Source organism: Carcharhinus amblyrhynchos, chromosome 22 (assembly GCF_965287045.1).
Source record: "Carcharhinus amblyrhynchos chromosome 22, sCarAmb.v2.hapA, whole genome shotgun sequence".
NCBI lineage: Eukaryota > Metazoa > Chordata > Chondrichthyes > Carcharhiniformes > Carcharhinidae > Carcharhinus > Carcharhinus amblyrhynchos.
The window spans coordinates 16,662,978-16,683,089 of record NC_137345.1 but is presented as its reverse complement, the minus strand read 5'-3'; the positions used below and the strand labels follow the sequence as shown (position 1 = coordinate 16,683,089).

Here is a 20,112-nt window from a genome sequence, read left to right as displayed (position 1 = left end):
AGCTGGAGGCCAACTCGGAAATCCCTGCTGGCTTTTAATTGCTGCTAATAGGTTCTTAATGAAGTGGTCAGCTACTCACTGTAACACTGCCCCTTTATCCTGCCACACAGATTCAAGCCCCACTAAGTCAGCATCAGTGAAGGATAAGCTTGGGCCGTTACGGGGCTTTACAACTATGTCCTGCACAATGCAGATAAGGTATCATTGTCCAAAAATCCAACATCATCAGTAACGGGAAGAAGGAAACATAATGGTAATGGCACTGGATTGGTAACCAGAGACCCATGATAATGCTCTGGGGTCATAGGTTCAAATCCCACGATGACAGCTAGTAAAATTTAAACTCAAATTAATAAATCTGTAAACATAAAGATAGCAGGTGATACAGTGATTAGTGCTGCTGCTTCAAAGCACTAGGGACCTGGGTTCAACTCCTGGCTTGGGTCATTGGCTGTGTGGAGTTTGCATGTTCTCCCCATGTCTGTGTGGGTTTCCTCTGGGTGCTCCGGTTTCCTCCCACAGTCCAAAGGTGAGGTGAATTAGCTATGCTATATTTTCCCTCAGGCGCCAGAGTGTGGTGACTAGGCAATTTTCGAGTAACTTCATTGCAGTATAAGCCTACTTGTAACACTAATAAATAAGCTTTAACTTTAGTTGCAAAAATGGTGAATATGGCAACAAACATCCGTTATTGTTAAAAACCCATCTGGATCACTAATGCCCTCTTTGGAGGCAAATCTCTTGTTCTTATCTGATCTGGCCTACATGTGACTCTGGATCCACTCTCAACTGCCCTCTGAAATGGCTTAAAAAGCCAGTCAGTTCAAGAGCAATTAGAGATGGGCAACAATTGCTGGCCATGCCAGTGACGTCCACATCCATGACAGAATAAAAATAGACGCTTTATGTGAATTTAAATATCGCCCGCTACGTATCATAATCATATGTCAAAGTTTGCACAATGAAACAGTTTCTTAAACAAAAAACACCATGTTTTCCAATTAATCATTCTGATAGGTTTTATATAACAAAGACAATACTGTACTTCTTTTCTTAGAACCTACCATCATTGCCTTTCTTGGCTGCAGTGCAAAGACGGTCCAGATGTTGGGAAAGTTCGGGAAGCTTGATTTGTAACAGGTCATGGAAGACTGCAACGTCAACAGTCAAAGCACTGAGATTGTTAGCAAAATAATTGTCTGGAAGAACTTTGTCGAGTAGATAGACCAGGACCTTGGAGGAGAAATGAAATGAAGAAAAAAGCATAAGACAAGAGTTAATGCTAAAAATGATATATTTCCCATACAGGTGTTTGAATACAGTTCAGAATGATTTTAAAACTTAAATGCAGCTTTGCGTTCTCCAGAAAGTCAAGTGCACCAGAAGTGAGCGTTGGAAAATTGTGCTGTCACCGATGTAATTCTGTTAAGTTTCCCTGAGGTGGCACGGTGGCACAGAGGTTAGCACTACTGCTTCACAGCGCCAGGGACACGATTTCAAGCCCCAGCTTGGATCACTGTCTGTGGAACAAAGAACAAAGAACAACTCAGCACAGGAAACAGGCCCTTCGGCCCAACAAGCCCACGCCGCTGCATCCTCCTATACCTACCCTGCCCTGTGTGTATGTGAGAGTTTGCACATTCTCCCCATGTCTGCGTGGGTTTCCTCCAGGTACCCCAGTTTCCTCTCACAGTCCAAAGCTGTGTAGGTTAGATGGATTGGCTATGCTAAATTGAACCTTAGCATCAGGGGAACTAGCTAGGATAAATGCATAGTGTTACGGGGATAGGGTCTGGGTGGGATTGTGGTTGGTGCAGACTCAATAGACCAAACGGCCTCTTCCTATACATGACAGATTCTACGATCTTTCTAACACAACCGCACTGTGTGCGGGGAATGCGTTTCTCCTGTCCACTCATCCCCTGAAAGTTCCAGAGGCTTTGCCTAGTTGCCATTTTTCATTGTGTGAGCCTCGGCAATGTGTGTCGCCAGCCCACTAAAATGTGGGCAGCTTCAAAGCTGTGCCCTCTTCAAAGCTCAAAGCCATGCGCTTTCCAGGGAGAGTTACTAGATAATGAATTGAAATGGGAATCTCATCTGACATTCTGGGAGGAATTTCAACTTTGGACTAACTGTGTAATGATTCATCTATCCTTTACTGTAAAGGATTCTGTGGGGTTCAACTAACACTCCACACCACAGAATCTCTCCAGAGTAGAAACAGGCCATTCAGCCCATCAAGGCTGCACTGACTGTCTAAAAGAGCATCCCACCAAAGCCCTTCCCTCTGCCCCATCTCCATTATCCCATGCATTTACCAGGGCTAATCCCCTTAACCTACAAAACTTTAGACTTTGGGGCAACTTAGCATAGCTAATCCACCGAACCTGCACATTTTTTCGACAGTGAAAGGAAACCGGAGCTGCTGGAGGAACCGAGGCAGACACAAGGAGAATGTGCAAACTCCAGTGTGGAATAAATCGGGAATCAAACCAGGATCCTTCAATCGGTACAGTTCAGTACTCATTGAGCACTGCCTTTTCCATTAGTGCCATATTTTAGAACTTGGGTTAAAAACAGAAATTGCCATTGCAATGTACCCAGCAGTGCTGAGCTGTGTAATCCTACATCAATTTAGCAGCCAGTAGATATGTCATCCCTAACCCTAATGTGTCTGTTTCTGTGCCTTTGTCCACTAGATTGCTGGAGGCAAGAATGAATGAGCAGAAGAGGGTCACACAGCCCCTTGCTCCGCCATTCAATAAATTAAGTGCCTAAACGTCAACGTGAAATCTATTTCCCTGTCCTAACCCCATATCCTTTTATTACCAAAAAACAATTGATTTCAGTCTTGGGTATCATCGTTGACTGAGCATCCACTGTCCATTCAGGTAGAGAAGGCCAATGATTCGTAAGAAAATGCTATCACAAATCTTGTTGCCTTCACTGTGAAAGACACTTCTATTGATAAACCAGATGTGAGATTTGGTCATTAAAAAGAATAAGACTGACGTTATGTGGCTCAGTGAAGTAGATATTCTTTCTGAGTGGTTCCTAGCAATATGTGAACTACATCAGCGGTGAGCCGGGAGTTGGTCACTTGCCCTCCTTCATCAATCTGAGGATGTGTAGACATGATGGGCCCATCATGTAGAACTCGATAACTCTAAAATAAAATGGCGGCAGGAAGGCAGATGGGAAAACAGAACACTGGCCAAAAAAAAATGTCTGTCGTCTTATAATAAGAGAGATGTAAGACTACAGGTGTGAAATTCTTCCTCTGTTTCTACAAAGTACAAATAAATCCTGAAGAACATGAAACTGGTTTATGAGAAAATGTTCTGCTCAAATCAAGACTTCTCTTACACTGCAGATAAAACAGGCAATTTGCAAATCACTGAACCACAGCCACACAGTACCTCAGCTGAAGCATAATATACATATTTCTATTTCACACAAAGTAATGAGACTGATGAAATAAGTTGATTTCTCTGCTTCTGGTAGTGGATTTACTAGGGCCAATTCCCATCTCGCTATTATTCTATTTGCGGCTAAGAACAGCTGGTGGCCTAGTGGTAATGTCATTGCACTAGAAATCCAGAAGTCCGTGCTCTGGGGTTAATGGGTTCAAATCCCACCATGGCAGGTCTGCTGGAATTTAAAACTCAATTAATAAATCTGGAATATAAACCCATTACATCGGTAATGGGGAGGCCAATATGAGGTGGGATTCTGGTTTGACAGTAGTGGGGGATGCAGGTCATGTTGGTGGCATCTGGAGATGAGAAACATCTGCTGGAGAATATCATTGATGGTGAACAGCCCTGAGTATAGAGAAAACTGTTGCAAGAGAAGCAGTAAATTTTAAGCCTTTAACTCAGTGGTTTCCAAATAGTCGATCTCGATCAATAGTTCGATCCTGGAGTCACAGGAAGTAGAAGGTCATTGGTTGCTGAACTGCTGCCAGAATATATGGGACTCAGGCTTCTCATGATAATGAGCAAATCTGCTCATTGGCTGCCGAATTGTAGGTGACAAAACGTGGACTAAGCTGGCCCAACAGAAAAGGAGGAGCAAAGAGCTGGGGGACCTCCAAGAGGGGACGAAAAAACTATCATTTCCTCCAGGAAGGGAAAATGAATTTCATTTTACAAATGTCAAAGGTAAGACCATTTGTCTTGTTTATCAACAGTGTAGTCCAGCATGAAAAGGTAATTTAGAACAGCATCACAAGGGCCACGCATGCAAAATTTCAAGAATATTCCCCTTTAAACAGCACCATTCGGACAAAGAAAGTTGGGCTTTTAAAGGGAATGTTGCAAGCTCAACAGTTGTGCTTTTCAAAAGCTGTAGCTAAAGGCAAGGTGAGAAAAAGGCATCTTGTCACATTGGCCAAGTGCTGACAAAACAAGAAACAGTTCATTGATGCAACGTTATCAAGGAGGCTACGGTGGTTGCTGCTGACACCTTACTCAATAACTTCAAAAACAAAGATGAAATTTTGGCAGCCGTTTGGTGCTTTAACAGTAACCATGATCTGGAGATGCTGGCGTTGGACTGGGGTAAACACAGCAAGAAGTCTCACAATACCAGGTTAAAGTCCAGCAAGTTTATTTGGTAGTACAAGCCACTAGTTTTCAGAGCGCTGCTCCTTCATCAGGTGATTCAATACCTGACGAAGGAGCAGCGCTCCAAAAGCTAGGGGCTTGTGCTACCAAAAAAATCTATTGGACTTTAACCTGGTGTTGTGAGACTTCTTACTGGGTTTAACAGTAGCCAGAAGGGTGGAATTGTTGTCTGAGCGTGCGTCTCAGCAAATACACCAAGACTTATTCAGCTGTGAATGTTTCTCATTGCAGTTGATGAGTTAGTAAACATCATGGATATGGCCCAGCTGATTGAATACCATCTGAATGGAAACAAAGATGCAACAACAAAACAGGACTTCGTCACTCCTTTGCCACTCAAAGTGGGGACAAAAGGTGAGGATGTCCACAACGAATTTAAAAAATATGTGACTGAGAAAAATATTCCAGCCAAGAAACTGGTTTCAATCTCAGTTGATGGTGCACCGTCAATTCTAAGTGTAATTGCAGGCTTTGTTGCACTTGGCAGAAATAATCCTGAACTCCCTATCTTTGTCATTTACCTTTTGTTGTCCACCAACAAGCGCTAGCGAGCACAGTTATTGACTTCTCATGTAATGACAATTGTTGTCAAGATCATCAACTCAATTCGTGACGGAGCCCTGCAACATGGCTTGTTCAAATCGTTACTTGATGAGCTCGATGCCACCTATCCTTCGTGCAGATGTGAGGTGGAAAGACCTCCAGCGATTGTTAGATCTTCTCCCTAAAATTGTCCCCTTTCTTAAATCAAGAAATGAGACGTACAGCGAGCTGTAGAATAATGCATGGTTGCTAAACTTGGCATTTCTTATGGACAAAAGCACAACATTGAATGAGCTGAGCCAGAGGAGAGACAGAGACATGTCATATATGATCAGTGCATTGAAGTGTTCAAATTGAAACTGGGCTCGTGGTCCTCCCAGTTAAAGGCCAAATTACTGAGTGCTTGGGAGAAAATCCACCAACAGGTCAAAGAGAAAAGGTTCCATCCAAACCACTTCTGTGACCTCCTGCACACATTGGAAAAAGAATCCAATGAATGATTTCAGCAGTTAGACAAGATGGTACAAATCATTATATTTGTCTCAAATCCTTTTCTTCAAGTGGAAATTGGAGAACTGACAGCAACATTTCAGCAGGTGATTGAACAAAGCAGTGGACTTGATATGGAAATAATCACCATGCAAAATGACATGGAGCTGATGGCCAGGTCAAAAGACAAAGACTTTGGAGAGTTGTAAACAGAGACAAGAACCATCTTCGGACATCATGTGCACTCAAGGCGAAGGCCAATTTTGGTTCCACATACCTCATGAGGTGGCTTTTTCCCAGGTGAAAATCATCAAGTGTATTGTCTCACTGATGCCCATCTTATGGAGTGTATTCTGGGGGACTGGATGAAACTGACCATCTCAAACTATGACCCATACTTCACAGCACTCACAGACAGGATGCAAGCACAGATGTCACACCAAGAATAGGTGACCGCTAGGCATAAGGGCATTTTGGGAAGTTTTATTAAGATTGAACTTTTAAGAGTCAATCTTGTGCTGCACTTTGATGCTAAAAGTGATGTGCTTAGAAAGGTTGGGGACCACTGCTTTAACTGAGCGTGAACTTGAACACTCTGAGCAACAGTTTCAAATAGGGGGATTTACACAAGATGGAACCAGTGCTACACACCTACCATTTGTCATAAAATCTGGGTTTGATCACTTTGTGTCAGTATGCAAGGTTACAATGAGAATCTACGCAGCACAACTGTTGAAGAACAAGATTTTCAAACACTGCGGCTGCACAATGTTACCGGTATAAATATTTTGGCAGTACTAGTAATAAAGCATAATTATTGAGCCATATGAATACATTTTTGTTTTTGTTGAAAAGAAACAGCGCTATACAGGGACCAAAACAGCAGGTAGAAAGATTATTCATCAATTCACCACTGAAATTTCAACCAAAACCAGATGGAGGCTTCATTCATTTATGTAAATTAGGATTATATTTGAGTCACCAGACTCCAATTCCATTTTTCATCTGTGTCCATTTTGCTCCCAACGCTTCGTCAACCTGCCTACAAACCCTAGGAGGCAGCTAGAATCATAGAATCCCTTCAGTGAAGAAGGAGACCATTCGGCCCATCAAGTCTGTACCGACCACAATTGGACCCAGGCCCTATTCCCGTAACCCCACACATTTACCCTGCTAATCCCCCGGAAGCTAAAAGTCAATTTAGCATGGCCAATCAACCTACATTCCACATCTTTGAACTGTGGGAGGAAACTGGAACACCCGGAGGAGACCCACACAGACAGGGGAAGAATTTACAAACTCCACACAGACAGAATTGAGCCCAGATCCCTGGCACTGTGAGGCAGCAATGTGCCACCATGCTGCCATTTAGTTCCAGTGTATTTTTTAAAAAGGGATCATTACCTTCATGAGAGGGATCTTAACAGGATAGATCGAGGGGAAACTGTCCCCATTAGAGGAAGGGTTGTGAACCAGAGGGCAGGAGTTTAAGAGGACTGGCTAAACCACCAAAAGGCACTCTGCAGTGAGTTGTTAGGGTCTGCAATAATTCCCCAAGGGTGTGGTGGAGGCAATTGTGGCTTTCAAAAGGGACTTGGAAAACTAGGGTCATGGGGAAAAGATGGAGGAGTGGGGCTAGCTGAGTTGCTTAAGCAGAGAGTTGGCCTGGCGTGATGGGCCAAACCGCCTCCTCTGAGCCCTAACCATTTGATTCTCCAAGCTAATACATGCGGGTATGGGGATCGGGCCTGGGTGGGATTGTGGTCATTGCAGACTTGATGGGCCAAATAGCCTCCTTCTGCACTGTAGGATTCTCAATGAACTTCGAAAGGTTTGCGAATGATTTTGCTTCCACTGGTGACCTATTTGTTCATTAGATTATTTCAAAGCAGGCGTACAAAAGTGACTTTTGACAACGCTCTGCTTTCTGTGTAAAGAGAAGCTTCTGGAAATTCAGCTGTGGTAAGGTCTTGGGAAGAGGAGGAGGAGGACATGCAACTGGAGCCAGTAGCAAACAAAGTTCAGCCACGGGAGATTAGGTAGAATGAGTCATTCCTACAGAACACCGCAATGTCCTATCAGAGTCTACAGGCCCACGCCACCTGGCTGCAATCCATGGCGCAGTGTGTGAAGATTGTGATACTCTAGGGTGACCACCATTCAGCTATGTGACTACTGCAAACAAGACGTACAACCCACCTTCCAGAGGCAGCAATGGGTTCTCTCTTCCTCTCAAGTTTGTTGCAGCTCGCTTCTTTGAAGCTATTAGTGGAGATGTTAATCTGACTCCAGTTGATGCCTGCGGGCTGGAAAAAGTGTGCTCACAACAGCAAACACTTTCCATGGATGAAAGGAAGCAGCAGAATAAGACTCAGCATTTCCCACGTTTTCCATCAGGTTTCCTCACCGACTCCTTCAGACAACTCCAATGGTGTCAGGCATTGCAAGTGCTTCTATTCCATTCATATGCACCTACTGAGTGATCGTAAGAATTGTGGATAAAAGTAAATCACTACGGATGCTGGAATCTGAAACCAGAAGAAAAAGTACTGGAAAATCTCAGCAGGCCTGGCAACATCTGTAAGGAGAGAAAAGAACCGATGTTTCAAGCCCAGATGACCCTTTGTCAAAGCTTTGGATCATGGCTCCAAATGATTGGTGAACTGTATTGCAATCAGGTCCAAAGACCAACAAGTGTCCTCATCAAGCAGACCAGTGGTGAGAATTCTGCTGCTTGGACAGGTTAGAAGGCTTCCTGTAAAACTGCCCACCAACACTATCCCAAATGATACCCTTGTGCTGCAACATGTCCATTAGGTAGGACATTCTCAAATGAATGTAAGTTCCATCTCAGCCTCGTCATCATCATTCTGCCGTGTGTTGCACAGAATAAAAGAATAACAAATGGATTTGCAGCCGGAATGATTACTGGACTAACATTATATAAACCTCCCCAAGGTAGCAGAAAAGGCAACATTACAAAATTCTCAGAACTTGCAAAAAAAAACATCGCATTAGTGCATTTGTATATACATGTATGCAAATCAAATTGGATTAAACCAGTTTAGTTGGGTACTTCAACTCCCATGTGTATGCAATTTTTGTTATTTTTGTGCAAGCATATCACATTCTGGCAACAAGGATAGGATTATAGATTCACTCACCAAGTAAATTTGATGGACAATCTTCCAGCAAACTAGCAGAGCAACCATGAGGAATAGGCTTTAAAAACCTGATCTTAGAGTAAAGGCTTCTTGTACAAGTGAGTGGAATGACCTTCAAAGGTGGCTGCAACAACAGATATCATTGGGTAACTGGGAGAGTATAGCTGCGATTAAGAGTTCGTGCCTTTGTGGTGGTGAGAGAATAATCCATCCTCGATGAGCCTGACAATCCAACTGCTAAGCAGACTGTGCAGGAAAAGGGCCATATTTTTGATGGAAGTGGTCCATATCAGCTACGACTCTCACCAACTTTAACAGATGCACCATAGAAAGCATCCTTTCTGATTGTTTCACAGCTTGGTATGGCTCCTGCTCTGTCCAAGACCACAAGGAACTACAAAAGCTCAAGAATGTAGCCCAATCCATCACACAAATCAGCCTCCCATCCATTGACTCTGTCTACACTTCCCGCTGCCTCCACAAAGCAGCCAGCATAATCAAAGACCCCACGCATCCCGGACATTCTCTCTTCCACCTTCTTCCTTCGGGAAAAAGATACAAAAGTTTGAGGTCACGTACCAACTGACTCAAGAACACCTTCTTCCCGGTTGCTGTCAGACTTTTGAACGGACTTACCTTGCATTAAGTTGATCTTTCTCTACACCTTAGCTATGACTGTAACACCAAATTCTGCACTCTCTCATTTCCTTCTCTCTGAACAATATGCTTTGTCTGTATAGCATGCAAGAAACAATACTTTTCACTGCATGTTAGTATATGTGACAATAATCTAGTCAAAATACTGGAACTCCCTCTCTAACATGTGATATAGGTACAGCTACATGGGATGCCAGTGGTTCATGAAGGCAGCTCACTACCACCTTCTCCAGGATCAGTAGGGATGGGTTATGAATGCTGGCCTTGCCACTCATGCCCATATCCCTTTTTCTTTTCCAGTTCACTGCTCCAACTTGCAAGATAAAAATCATGATACACTTTGACTATCCCTTGAGTCCGCACTAGCTTACTGTTTGCAGGTGAATAACAATAGACTGAATTTCTACACGCTTCGCTTACTTTTCATTGCGTGAAATCGTAGGACACAAACCCACAACATCATTCTGCAACACAAAACCTTGATGCATTTGAGATACCACACGGCCGTAATTGGCTCGCTTACGCATTAATTTAATGCATGAGGATCATGATGCAAAGTCAGTTGGCTTCAGTCAATACCTACTGCAGAATGGACTCTTCCAGTGTCATATACCAAAGGAAAAAAGATACATTCAGCGTTTCCCTGGATTCATGTCCTCACTACAATGTAAGGCTGTAAGCTGTTCCCGTGAGACAGACAATCTCATTACATAGTAATAACTAGGAACACAGCAATAATACAAAACAGCCTCCAGCACATTTGTGTACACCATGAATGATTTACGAACGTGGCCACATTGCAGAGAACGGGCACCGTCTGACTCTTGATTTGTTTTGAACCAAAGCTTTCAAAACATTAAATGATTTAAGTTGAATCGCTTGTGATTTAGTAATAGTGCCGGTATAGCAAGGTGTACAGATATAGACGTTAAGAATCACACAGACGACTGAACAAAGCTTATACCTGGAAGGGTTAAAAATAGAAAGGTTATAAATCACACCCAGGTCAGTTAGCATTTGAAAGAGAAATATAGCTCCCTTTCAGAGTGAGACCCTCAGTCTGAGCTGGCCAATTGTGAGGAAAATGATCACATTTAAAACATTAAGCCATCGTCTCCTTAAGAAACTAATGGATGTGTTGCTTTTCTTGCATTTCCTGTTTTCTTTCCAAATTTCCAACATTCAGAATTTCCTCCAACCTCAATCCACTGCACCTGAGAATTAAGTGCCAAAAGAATCTGCCTTCCTCGAGGAACTGTTTTATTTCAGAAAAGGCATTTGGTTGAAACGAAAACCTCTTTAATCTGTAGTAGAAGCATTAAAATCACTGAGATGGGCAATTCATTGCAAGATATAGCATCAATATACAGCAATTCAGAGATGGGAGTGTTCAAAGAAGTCTTTGCCACAATACAAAACCAATGCATAGCCCCATAAAAGCTAAAGCTCCATTAGTCCATGTGGGAAACCATGGTCAACAAGCAAGATTTGGGACAAGTATCAATCTACACTATGGATAGTATACTTAGCATTAGCCTAAGAATTATTGGATACAATCCCTACAGTGCAGAAGGAGGCATCCATCTTAAACACTAGTTCCCACCACCACAGATGCACAATAGCATGGGTGCCATGTACAAAACATGCTGCAGTGATTCACCAAGGCTCCTTGGACAGTACCTTCCTATCTGAGGCCTTTACCAGCTAGAAGGACTAGCACAACAGATGCATAGAAACACTACCATCTGCAAGTTAGCCTCAAAGTCGCACACATGCTATCCTGATTTGAAAACATATTACCAATTCTTCATTGATTTTGACTCAGAAACATCGAACTCCCTTGCTAACAGCACTGTGGATGTTCTTACACCATATGGACTGCAGCGGTTTAAGAAGGTGTCTCCCCACTACTTTCTTAAGGTTAATTATGGATGGCCAATCAATGCAGGCCCGGTCGGTGATGCTCATTTCCCGTGAACGGATTAAAAAGCAAGTTGGAGTTCAATGTGGGGTGGGAGGAAATTGTTCATTTTGAAACCCAAGAACAATAAATGGGAACATTTTCCAAGTGATGAGGGAATAGGAGCAAAATGATTAGGATGGTCATGTACCCAAATCATTAAAAACTAGTGCACAGGTAAATAAAACAATCAGAATCATAGAACGATGCAGGACAGTAAGAGATTGTTCATCCATCATGCACCCCTTTGAACAAATCATCCAATCACTCCGACCACCACCCCCTCCCCTACCCTCCCCCACACCACCATCTTTCCCTGCAGTTTTGATTTTGATTTGATTTATTATTGTCACATGCATTAATACAGTAAAAAAGTATTGTTTCTTGTGCACTATACAGGCAAAGCATACCATTCCTAGAGAAGGAGATGGGAGAGTGCAGAATGTAGTGTTGCAGTCATAGCTAGGGTGCAGGAAAAAATAAACTTAATCAAAGTAAGTCCATTCAAAAGTCTGACAGCAGCAGGGGAGAAGGTGTTCTTGAGTCGGTTGGTATGTGACCTCAGACTTTTGTATCTTTTTCCTGACGGAAGAAGGCGGAAGAGAGAGATGTCCGGGGTGCGTGGGGTCCTTAATTATGCTGGCTGCTTTGTTTTACTTGTACACAGTTTCCGTCAGACCCCATCTAGAGAACTGCACTCAGCTTTGGGCACCGTACCTCAGGAATGCTCTTCTGGTTGTGCTGGGGGTTCAATGCAGATTCATCAGAATGGTACCGTTCCTGCCAGGGGAACTGACTGCATAAGCTTGACTTGAGTTTAGGAAATTGCAGGTTAACCTAATGCAAGGTGCTTTCAGTGATAAAAGGGAAATTTTTCCCCACACGTGGCAATCAGGAACACTCTCCACGAAAGGCTGGAATGTTGAGCCAATTTAAATTGTCAAGACTTAAATCAAGATGTTTTTGATAGACAAGGGCATTAAGGAACATGGATCACAGGTGGGTAAAGAGAATCGGGGTACAAATGAGCTGCAGTCTGACGGGAATGGTGGAGGAGGTTGGAGGGGGAGCAAATGGCCTGCTCATGCTCCCATGAAACATGGAATAGTGTCCTTTTCATTTCTGAGCAAAAACAGATCGAGAAATTGCTCCGACAGTAACGGCTATTGCCAGATGCTGCCTTAATGGTTTATACGACGCAATGTTTTAGTGAATAAGAGAGAGGATTGCAGTCTGGCCTTATACAGACTCTGCTGTGACTGGTTTACAGATGGAACTGCAGTGCAGAGAATCAATTCAGTTGGCGAACACGTCATTGGCAATTTCTCAGTCTGATGATCAAAGCCCTTAGCAATGCAGCCCAGCTGTAATTTGAATAAACCACTTTGACCAGCGAATCCCTCAAGGTATTTCATCTGCATCAACAAAAATATCACCAGAAATATATTTATCGTGGGTTCGAAAATTCAGGTGTGTACCTTGCAGACAATACAGGCACAGACTCTCCTGCCCGAGTGATGAGACATAATGTGGCTTCCGCCAGCCCAAACTCGCCTCAAAGAGCCGGCTGCTGAAGTCAATGAAAATCAGGGAACTGAGGACCACAGGTCACAGGATTAGTGACCATGAGTTGGAATGTGAAATCAGAGGACGGGGGGGAACTATCAGAGGGCGAGGAGTGTTCAGAGGCTGAGGGCAAAGAGTGTTCAGAGGCTGAGGGCAAAGAGTGTTCAGAGGCTCAGGGCGAGGAGTGTTCAGAGGCTCAGGGCGAGGAGTGTTCAGAGGCTCAGGGCGAGGGGGGACCAGAGGCTGAGGGCGAGGGGGGACGGAAATATCGGAGGGCGAGGGGGGACGGAAATATCGGAGGGCGAGGGGGGACGGAAATATCGGAGGGCGAGGGGGGACGGAAATATCGGAGGGCGAGGGGGGACGGAAATATCGGAGGGCGAGGGGGGACGGGAATATCGGAGGGCGAGGGGGGACGGAAATATCGGAGGGTGGGGGGGACGGAAATATCGGAGGGCGAGGGGGGACGGGAATATCGGAGGGCGAGGGGGGACGGGAATATCGGAGGGTGGGGGGGACGGGAATATCGGAGGGTGAGGAGGAATCGGAGGCTGAGGGTGAGATAGGGGAATAACGAATGGAGTGTCAGAATCTAGGAGACCAGGTAGAGGCTAGCTGTGGCAATCGGTGTTATGGGGAAGGCAGCTGAGCTGTCTTTTATGGTAGAAACAAACTCAAACATATGGGTTAGGAGGATGAGGCCACTCAGCCCTGTTCTGCCCTGTTCAGCATGTCTGCTACAACTCTCACCAGTTTTTACAGATGCACCATAGAATGCATCCTTTCCAGATATATCACAATCTGTTATGGCTCCTGCTCTGACCAAGATCGCAAGAAACTACAAAGTGTTGTGAACGTAGGCTTGTTCATCATGCAAACCTGCCTCTCATCCAGTAACTACATTTTACACTTCCCACTGCCTCAGAAAGGACGCCGCACCACGGACATTCTCTCTTCCACCTTCTTCCATCAGGAGAAAGATACAAGGTCTGGGGGCACGTACCAACCAACTTTTTTCCCTTTGCCATCAGACTTTTGAATTGACCTACCTTATATTAAGTTGAATTTTCTCTACACCTTAGCGTGACTACAACACTACATTCTGCACCTTCACCTTTCCTTTTTCCCTATGTACACTATGAATGGTATGTTTTGTCTGTGTAATGCACAAGAAACATACTTTTCACTGTAGATCAGTACATGTAACAATAATAAATCAAATCAATTGAGGATGCTGGACTACATAATAGCTCGTCCCCATAGAGTTCTGCTTCTGGTTAGCCTAGTATTTTAAAGATAAAGCAAGTATTCACACAATTCCCTGTTAATCTTTAAATTTTCAATGACTGGTTTGTGGTGCATTGCATCCCTGCACAGATTTGAAGTTTCTTCATTGTGTTGACTTATTCAATGGATCCAGCCGATGTCTATTGTACAGAAAAAGATTGCTGCTGTTCTTGGCTTTGAGCCAGATTGTTTATGATATTGTTATTTTGTTACTGTCAATAAGGAACTCACATGTGCAGTTATTCTCCTGCTATCACTGCCTATGCATGCACTTGAAATGGAAGATCTTGGTGATTTTTATTATTCTGGGACGCAGAAATGCCATAAAAAACAATCTGGTGGATTTGCAGGAAATTCTCAATGACCCCAGTGAACTACTTTGTCACACAGCTCATGGAGCTTCTTAACTGGCTGTTTGTAAAATCATACATGAAAGAATTGGAGGGAGACATTAAATAATTTCCTCTATTTGCAATGAGGGAAGGGAAGATTGGGACATAAACAAAGTTCACAAATCGGAGGCGGGGGGAGTCTCAATCTTGACCCAAGTTTCCCTTCAGTGGTTTCATCCCGGGCACTCTTTGACCAAGTGTTGATCACCTGTCCACTCTTTGATTCCTTCTTAGACTATAAGTGTCGCTGGTTAAGCCAGTGCTCGTTGCCCATCTCTAATTGTCCTTGGGAATGTGGTGGTGAGCCCCCTTCTTTAACCACTGCAGTTCATCTGATGTAGATACACCAACAGTGCGATTTCTTTTACGGCACATTTTTTCTAATCAAAAAAGCCAATTCAAATCAAGCCCAATCATGATCCCCACATGAGGGGCAAACAAGATCCAAGCTGACAAGACAAGACCAGAGATTGCATCTCGTCTTAAACTCAATCAAACAAGGTCCAAGCTGACGGGATGAGGCATTTCACCCCCTCAGGGGCTTCATCTAACGCTTCATCACAGCCTTTTGGCTAAAATGTCTTTTGAAAATTGCATCAGGTTTTCTCACACAGAGGATGGTGAGTGTCTGGAACAAGCTGCCAGAGGTAGTAATAGAGACGGGTACAATTTTGTCTTTTAAAAAGCATGTAAACAGTTACATGGGTGGGATGGGTATAGTGGGATATGGGCCAAACGTGGGCAACTGGGACTAGCTTAGGGGTTAAAAAAAAGGGGCAGCATGGACAAGTAGGGCCAAAGGGCCTGTTTCCATGCTGTAAACTTTATGACTCTAAAACCTCGATTTAACCTCATTGGCTGCCCTAATCCTTTATTCTACCCTAGCCTGTGAAAATCACGGTCGCAGGCATTAGCACACCCCAAGTACAGTGGGCTAGACTCATCCCTACCTGATCTTGGTTTCACCCCTACCAGGTAAATATTTACAGTGCTGTTAAGGAGGGAATTCCAGAATTCTGACCCCCCACAACAGCGAAAGAACATATTGATAAGTTCTGAGTCAGGCTGGCGTGTGACTTAAGAGGGGTACATGCAGTTGATGATGATCCCACAAGTCTTATCCTTCTGGTTGGTAGAGGCATTGGGTTTGGAAGCGGCTGCCAAAGTGGGTATGGTGAATTACTGCAGCGTATCTTGTAGATGATACACATAAGGAGCCACTGTGCGTGAAATGACTGTTTAAAATAGTGTATGTGATATTGGGTCAAACGAGCTGCTGAATGGCACTGAGCTTCACGAATGATATTGGAGCTTCACTCCTCCAGGGAAATGGATAATACAACTTAACATCTCCATATCACTGTATTTAATAATTGCTGCTGTGAAGAGTCTTAGGAAGCTTTGCTGCATTTTAGGCGTTGTATAAACCTAAGTTGTTGCAGATCAAGGAGACATACCCATTTTAAACAGAATGATGACAGTTCTTACCCTGCTGCATGAGGGCTTTCCCTACCCCTCAGCTACAGTCAAGCAACCACAAGCTGAGGGGTGGAAATGAGCTATTAATGGGGGAAAAAAAACTGAAAAAAAAAGGATATTTTTTCTGACTTTTTTCATGATACAAGGCATTCGAAAGTGTCAGAGCTTACCTTCAATGCATCACCCTCATCTCTTTCCATCACCATCAATATGACTGCTGCTGGTATAATGAAGCCTTGACAGTAGCAGATTCTCTTATTCCACCGGGCATATGCCAGTAAGAGTTGTTTTAGTGCAGTGTGGAATTGTGCCACATCAGAGCCACTGTAGAAATTTGAGCTGGACTGACGCAGATCCTTAAAACAAAAGATTCATGGAAAACAGAATCAGTTTAACAAGCCAATAAATTCATCGCTCATCACACAGCCCATTTGTGGATTTATTCCCTTGGCCTTAATTTGAACAGAGCAGCGGCTTTTTGTGAATCCAATGTCAGGTTAGCTTCTCTTTTCCGACATTTCCTAATGCTGTCCCGCATTCTCTCCAAATGGTCTGAAATTGCCCATGGACCTCAACCTACACAGATAAAAGTGAACTCTCCACATCCCAGACTGAGATATTTTTACTAAGCCTCAGCCTGAAGGATTGAAGTTTAAAGAATCACAGAATGGTGAGTGCACAGGGGGCCACTCAATCTATCATGTCTGTGCAGGCTCTCAGTGTGGGCAACTCACCTAGTCCCACTCCCCTGTCTTCTTTCTTAGCCCTGCAAAAAAAATATTTTTTCAGATAATTATAGAACCCATAGAGTCCCTACAATGCAGGGGGAGGCCAATTGGCCCATCAAGTCCACAGTGTCTCTTCGAAAGAGCACTTCATCCAGACCCAAACGCCCCCCCCGCCCTATCCCCGTGCATTTACTATAATTAATCCACCTAACCTGCACATCTTGGCAGACCACAGGGCAATTTAGCATGGCCAATCCACCTAACCTGCATATCTTTGGATTGTGGGAGGAAACTGGAGCACCCGGAGGGAACCCACCCAGACACAGGGAGAATGTGCAAAATCCACACAGGCAGTCACCCAAGGCAGGAATTGTCCCTGGCGCTGTGAAGCAGCAATGCTAATCATTGCCGCCCTCTAGGATCACTGTCTGTGTGGAGTTTGCACATTGTCCCCGTGTCTGCGTGGGTTTCTTCCGGGTGCTCCAGTTTCCTCCCACAGTCTAAAGTGTTGTGGGTTAGGCGCATTGGCCATGACAAATTGCCCCTTAGAATCAGGGGGATTCGGAGAGTAAGTATGTGGGGTTACGGGGATAGGACCTATGTGGGATTGTTGTCAGTGCAGGCTCCATTGGCCAAATGGCCTCCTTCTGCACTGAAGGGATTCTATGATTCTATTATGCTTCATCTAATTTTCTGTTGAAAGCTCCACCATATGCCAGATTCTAACCATTTGGTCCGTTAAAGGTTTCATCTCACATTGCCTCTGGTTCGTTTGCCCATAGCCTAACCTCTTGTACCACACAAAGTACAATCTGAAAATAAATGCGCTGTACGCAGCGCCATGTAACATAAAGAGCAGAAAACACACATAGACCTGAAATGTTAATCACATTTTCTTTACTTTCTGACATTTTATGGATCTGCGGTGAATTTCAAACACTTTGTCTGCTTTTATTTTGCATTTGCAGCATCTGCACTTTTTCTTCACCTGCAGTAAGAATGAAGCTTACGTTTATTAGTCCGGTGGGGGAAGTAATCCCTCCCCAATGGGGGCTTGTGTTTGTGCGGGGAAAGGTATTATCGAGCAGATGAGAATGCTTATTTTAATCCGGGTTGTGTTTATAAAACATGCTCTTTTAATTGAGCCTTGATGAGCATCAGAGCCGCTCAGCGTGAAAAGCAGCTTCCCTAGGGCAATGCGATTACCATGGCGACCGTGTAGAAACAGCTGCCTTTTTATGAATCCGGGCCACAGAGATACGGCAATCTTTTGATGTGCTATTGAGTTATGAGAACTCCCCCCAACTCCCCGACAGTTAACAGAAATGGGAGATTGGTTTTCTTCAATGAATTTCAGAGACAGATCATACATCCCACCATGCCCATACATTGAAAGAACTCTTCAATTTAGCCCTTCTCTCAGGATGGGAATAGAGGGATCTGGTCTCTGGAAGGGTAAGGGGTTTTAGTTCAGATGGACAGCATAGGCTTGGAGGGTCGAAGGGTCTTTGTTCTTTACCTTTTCTTTGTTCTTTACCTTTCTCCCCACAACCCTCAAAATTTAACATTGCCTCTTAGTGTCAAGAGGGCTATCTAGGGTAAATGCTTAGGGTTATGGGGATATGGGATTCTACTTGGTGCAGATTCAATGGGCTGAATGGCCTCCTTTTGCACTGTCTGATTCTATGATTCCACGATAACATAGAATCACCACGTGCGGTTGAAAATGGGTAACAATCAACTTTAGCAAAAGATAGCTACGCCAGAGCGAAGCGGAAGCCTAATACAGTCAAATCCAAATGAAGCAAAATACAACTGGCTGTCTCCAGGATCTTTAACAGCGTGCAATTTATTAAAGGCTGCTTTATTCATCCAAACTCCTGTCACACGACGCTGAGGCCCATTAAGAGAAATAAATGTGCAAGTACAGATGCTCCACAATCCTCTCTTAATGTCATACCTCAGAAATTGCTGACGACAGACATTTTGATGCTAATACTGCGGACGCAGAATCTGAAATGTAAACAGAAAATGCTGGAAACACTCGGCAGACTGGGCACTGTTGGCAGAGGGAGATCATTTCCCAGGTTGGGTGACCTTTTGGAACCTGACATAGGGTCACCAACCTGAGGCATTAAACGCTGTTACCCACTCTACAAGGACGGTGAGCTGAGCAGCTGAGTATTTGCAGCCCATTTCTGCTTTATGTTTTAATGATAAGATTTCTCTGAGGTGGGATCGTGCTGCGTCTCCGAGGAGAAGGTCGTGTAAGACACAGCCCATTGCCTTCTGATTGAAGCTTCACTTGCTGCTGGAAATGTCGCCAAGCATCACATCAATTTTAAAGCATAAAACACAGGAATAATGGGCCTGAGAGACACACATAAAATGTCAGTAATTGCACAGACACCAATCTTTATATTTAGAATTACACAGTTAGGTATCAGAAGCTTTAAAATCCAAAATATGATAGGAGTATTTGTGACATGTAGTGGATGTGCCTTTCCAACACCCTACAGTATTTGAGAGTATTAGAGAGATTCACAGGGCCTTCTTTCTCAGAGCGTAGAATTTCAGAGGAAGGCTAATTTCATTGAATTCCAACAGCGCAAAAGGAGGCCATTTGGCCCATCGAGCCTGCACCAATAGCAATCCCACCCAGGCCTTATCCCCGTAACCTCACATATTTACCCTGCTAAGCCCCTTGACACTAAGGAGCAATTTATCATGGCCAACCCTACACACTTTTGGAGTGTGGGAGGAAACCAGAAAACCAGGAGGAAATCTATGCAGACACGGGGGAGAATGTGCAAACTCTACACAGACAGTGGCCCAAGGCTAGAAATGGAACCCGGGTCCTGGTGCTGTAAGGAGGAATGTCACAGAGTGGAGCTTTTGAAGCTCTGAACTTCACCCCTCCCACCAGCAGCAGGGTTCATGGAGCGCAGGAGCAGAGAGTATGAGGAGAGGAAAAAACAATCTGCTTCCTAATAGCGAGAAATTCCTGCAGCGACCTGCAGTCCCAATTGTCATGGCCGGATAATATTGGGGTCGCCGTTGTCACAGAAGGTCGTCAAAGAATGGATTAGCACATCATTAATGGCATTCATATCAGCATCAGACCGGAATGGCCCTCCCGCGGCATATCCTGTGGGAATTCACATCAGTCCGATTCCCAACCCAAAAACGTGGCTTTCACATGGCGGGACAGCACTTATT

At 44.1% G+C, this 20,112-nt stretch overlaps 1 protein-coding gene across 2 annotated transcripts in view; it reads right to left on the bottom strand.

The window, feature by feature from the left end:
• The window catches only part of LOC145356958 (TBC1 domain family member 30-like), a 90,103-nt gene that overhangs the window by 34,375 nt on the left and 35,616 nt on the right, over positions 1-20,112 (bottom strand). For both annotated transcript variants that reach the window (XM_080209974.1, XM_080209975.1), the window contains exons 5-6: positions 16,336-16,521; positions 1,065-1,233 (exon numbers count right to left, since the gene is read on the bottom strand). In XM_080209974.1, the coding sequence (XP_080066100.1) occupies positions 1,065-1,233; positions 16,336-16,521 (355 nt within the window). The remainder of the gene's footprint in view (positions 1-1,064; positions 1,234-16,335; positions 16,522-20,112) is intronic.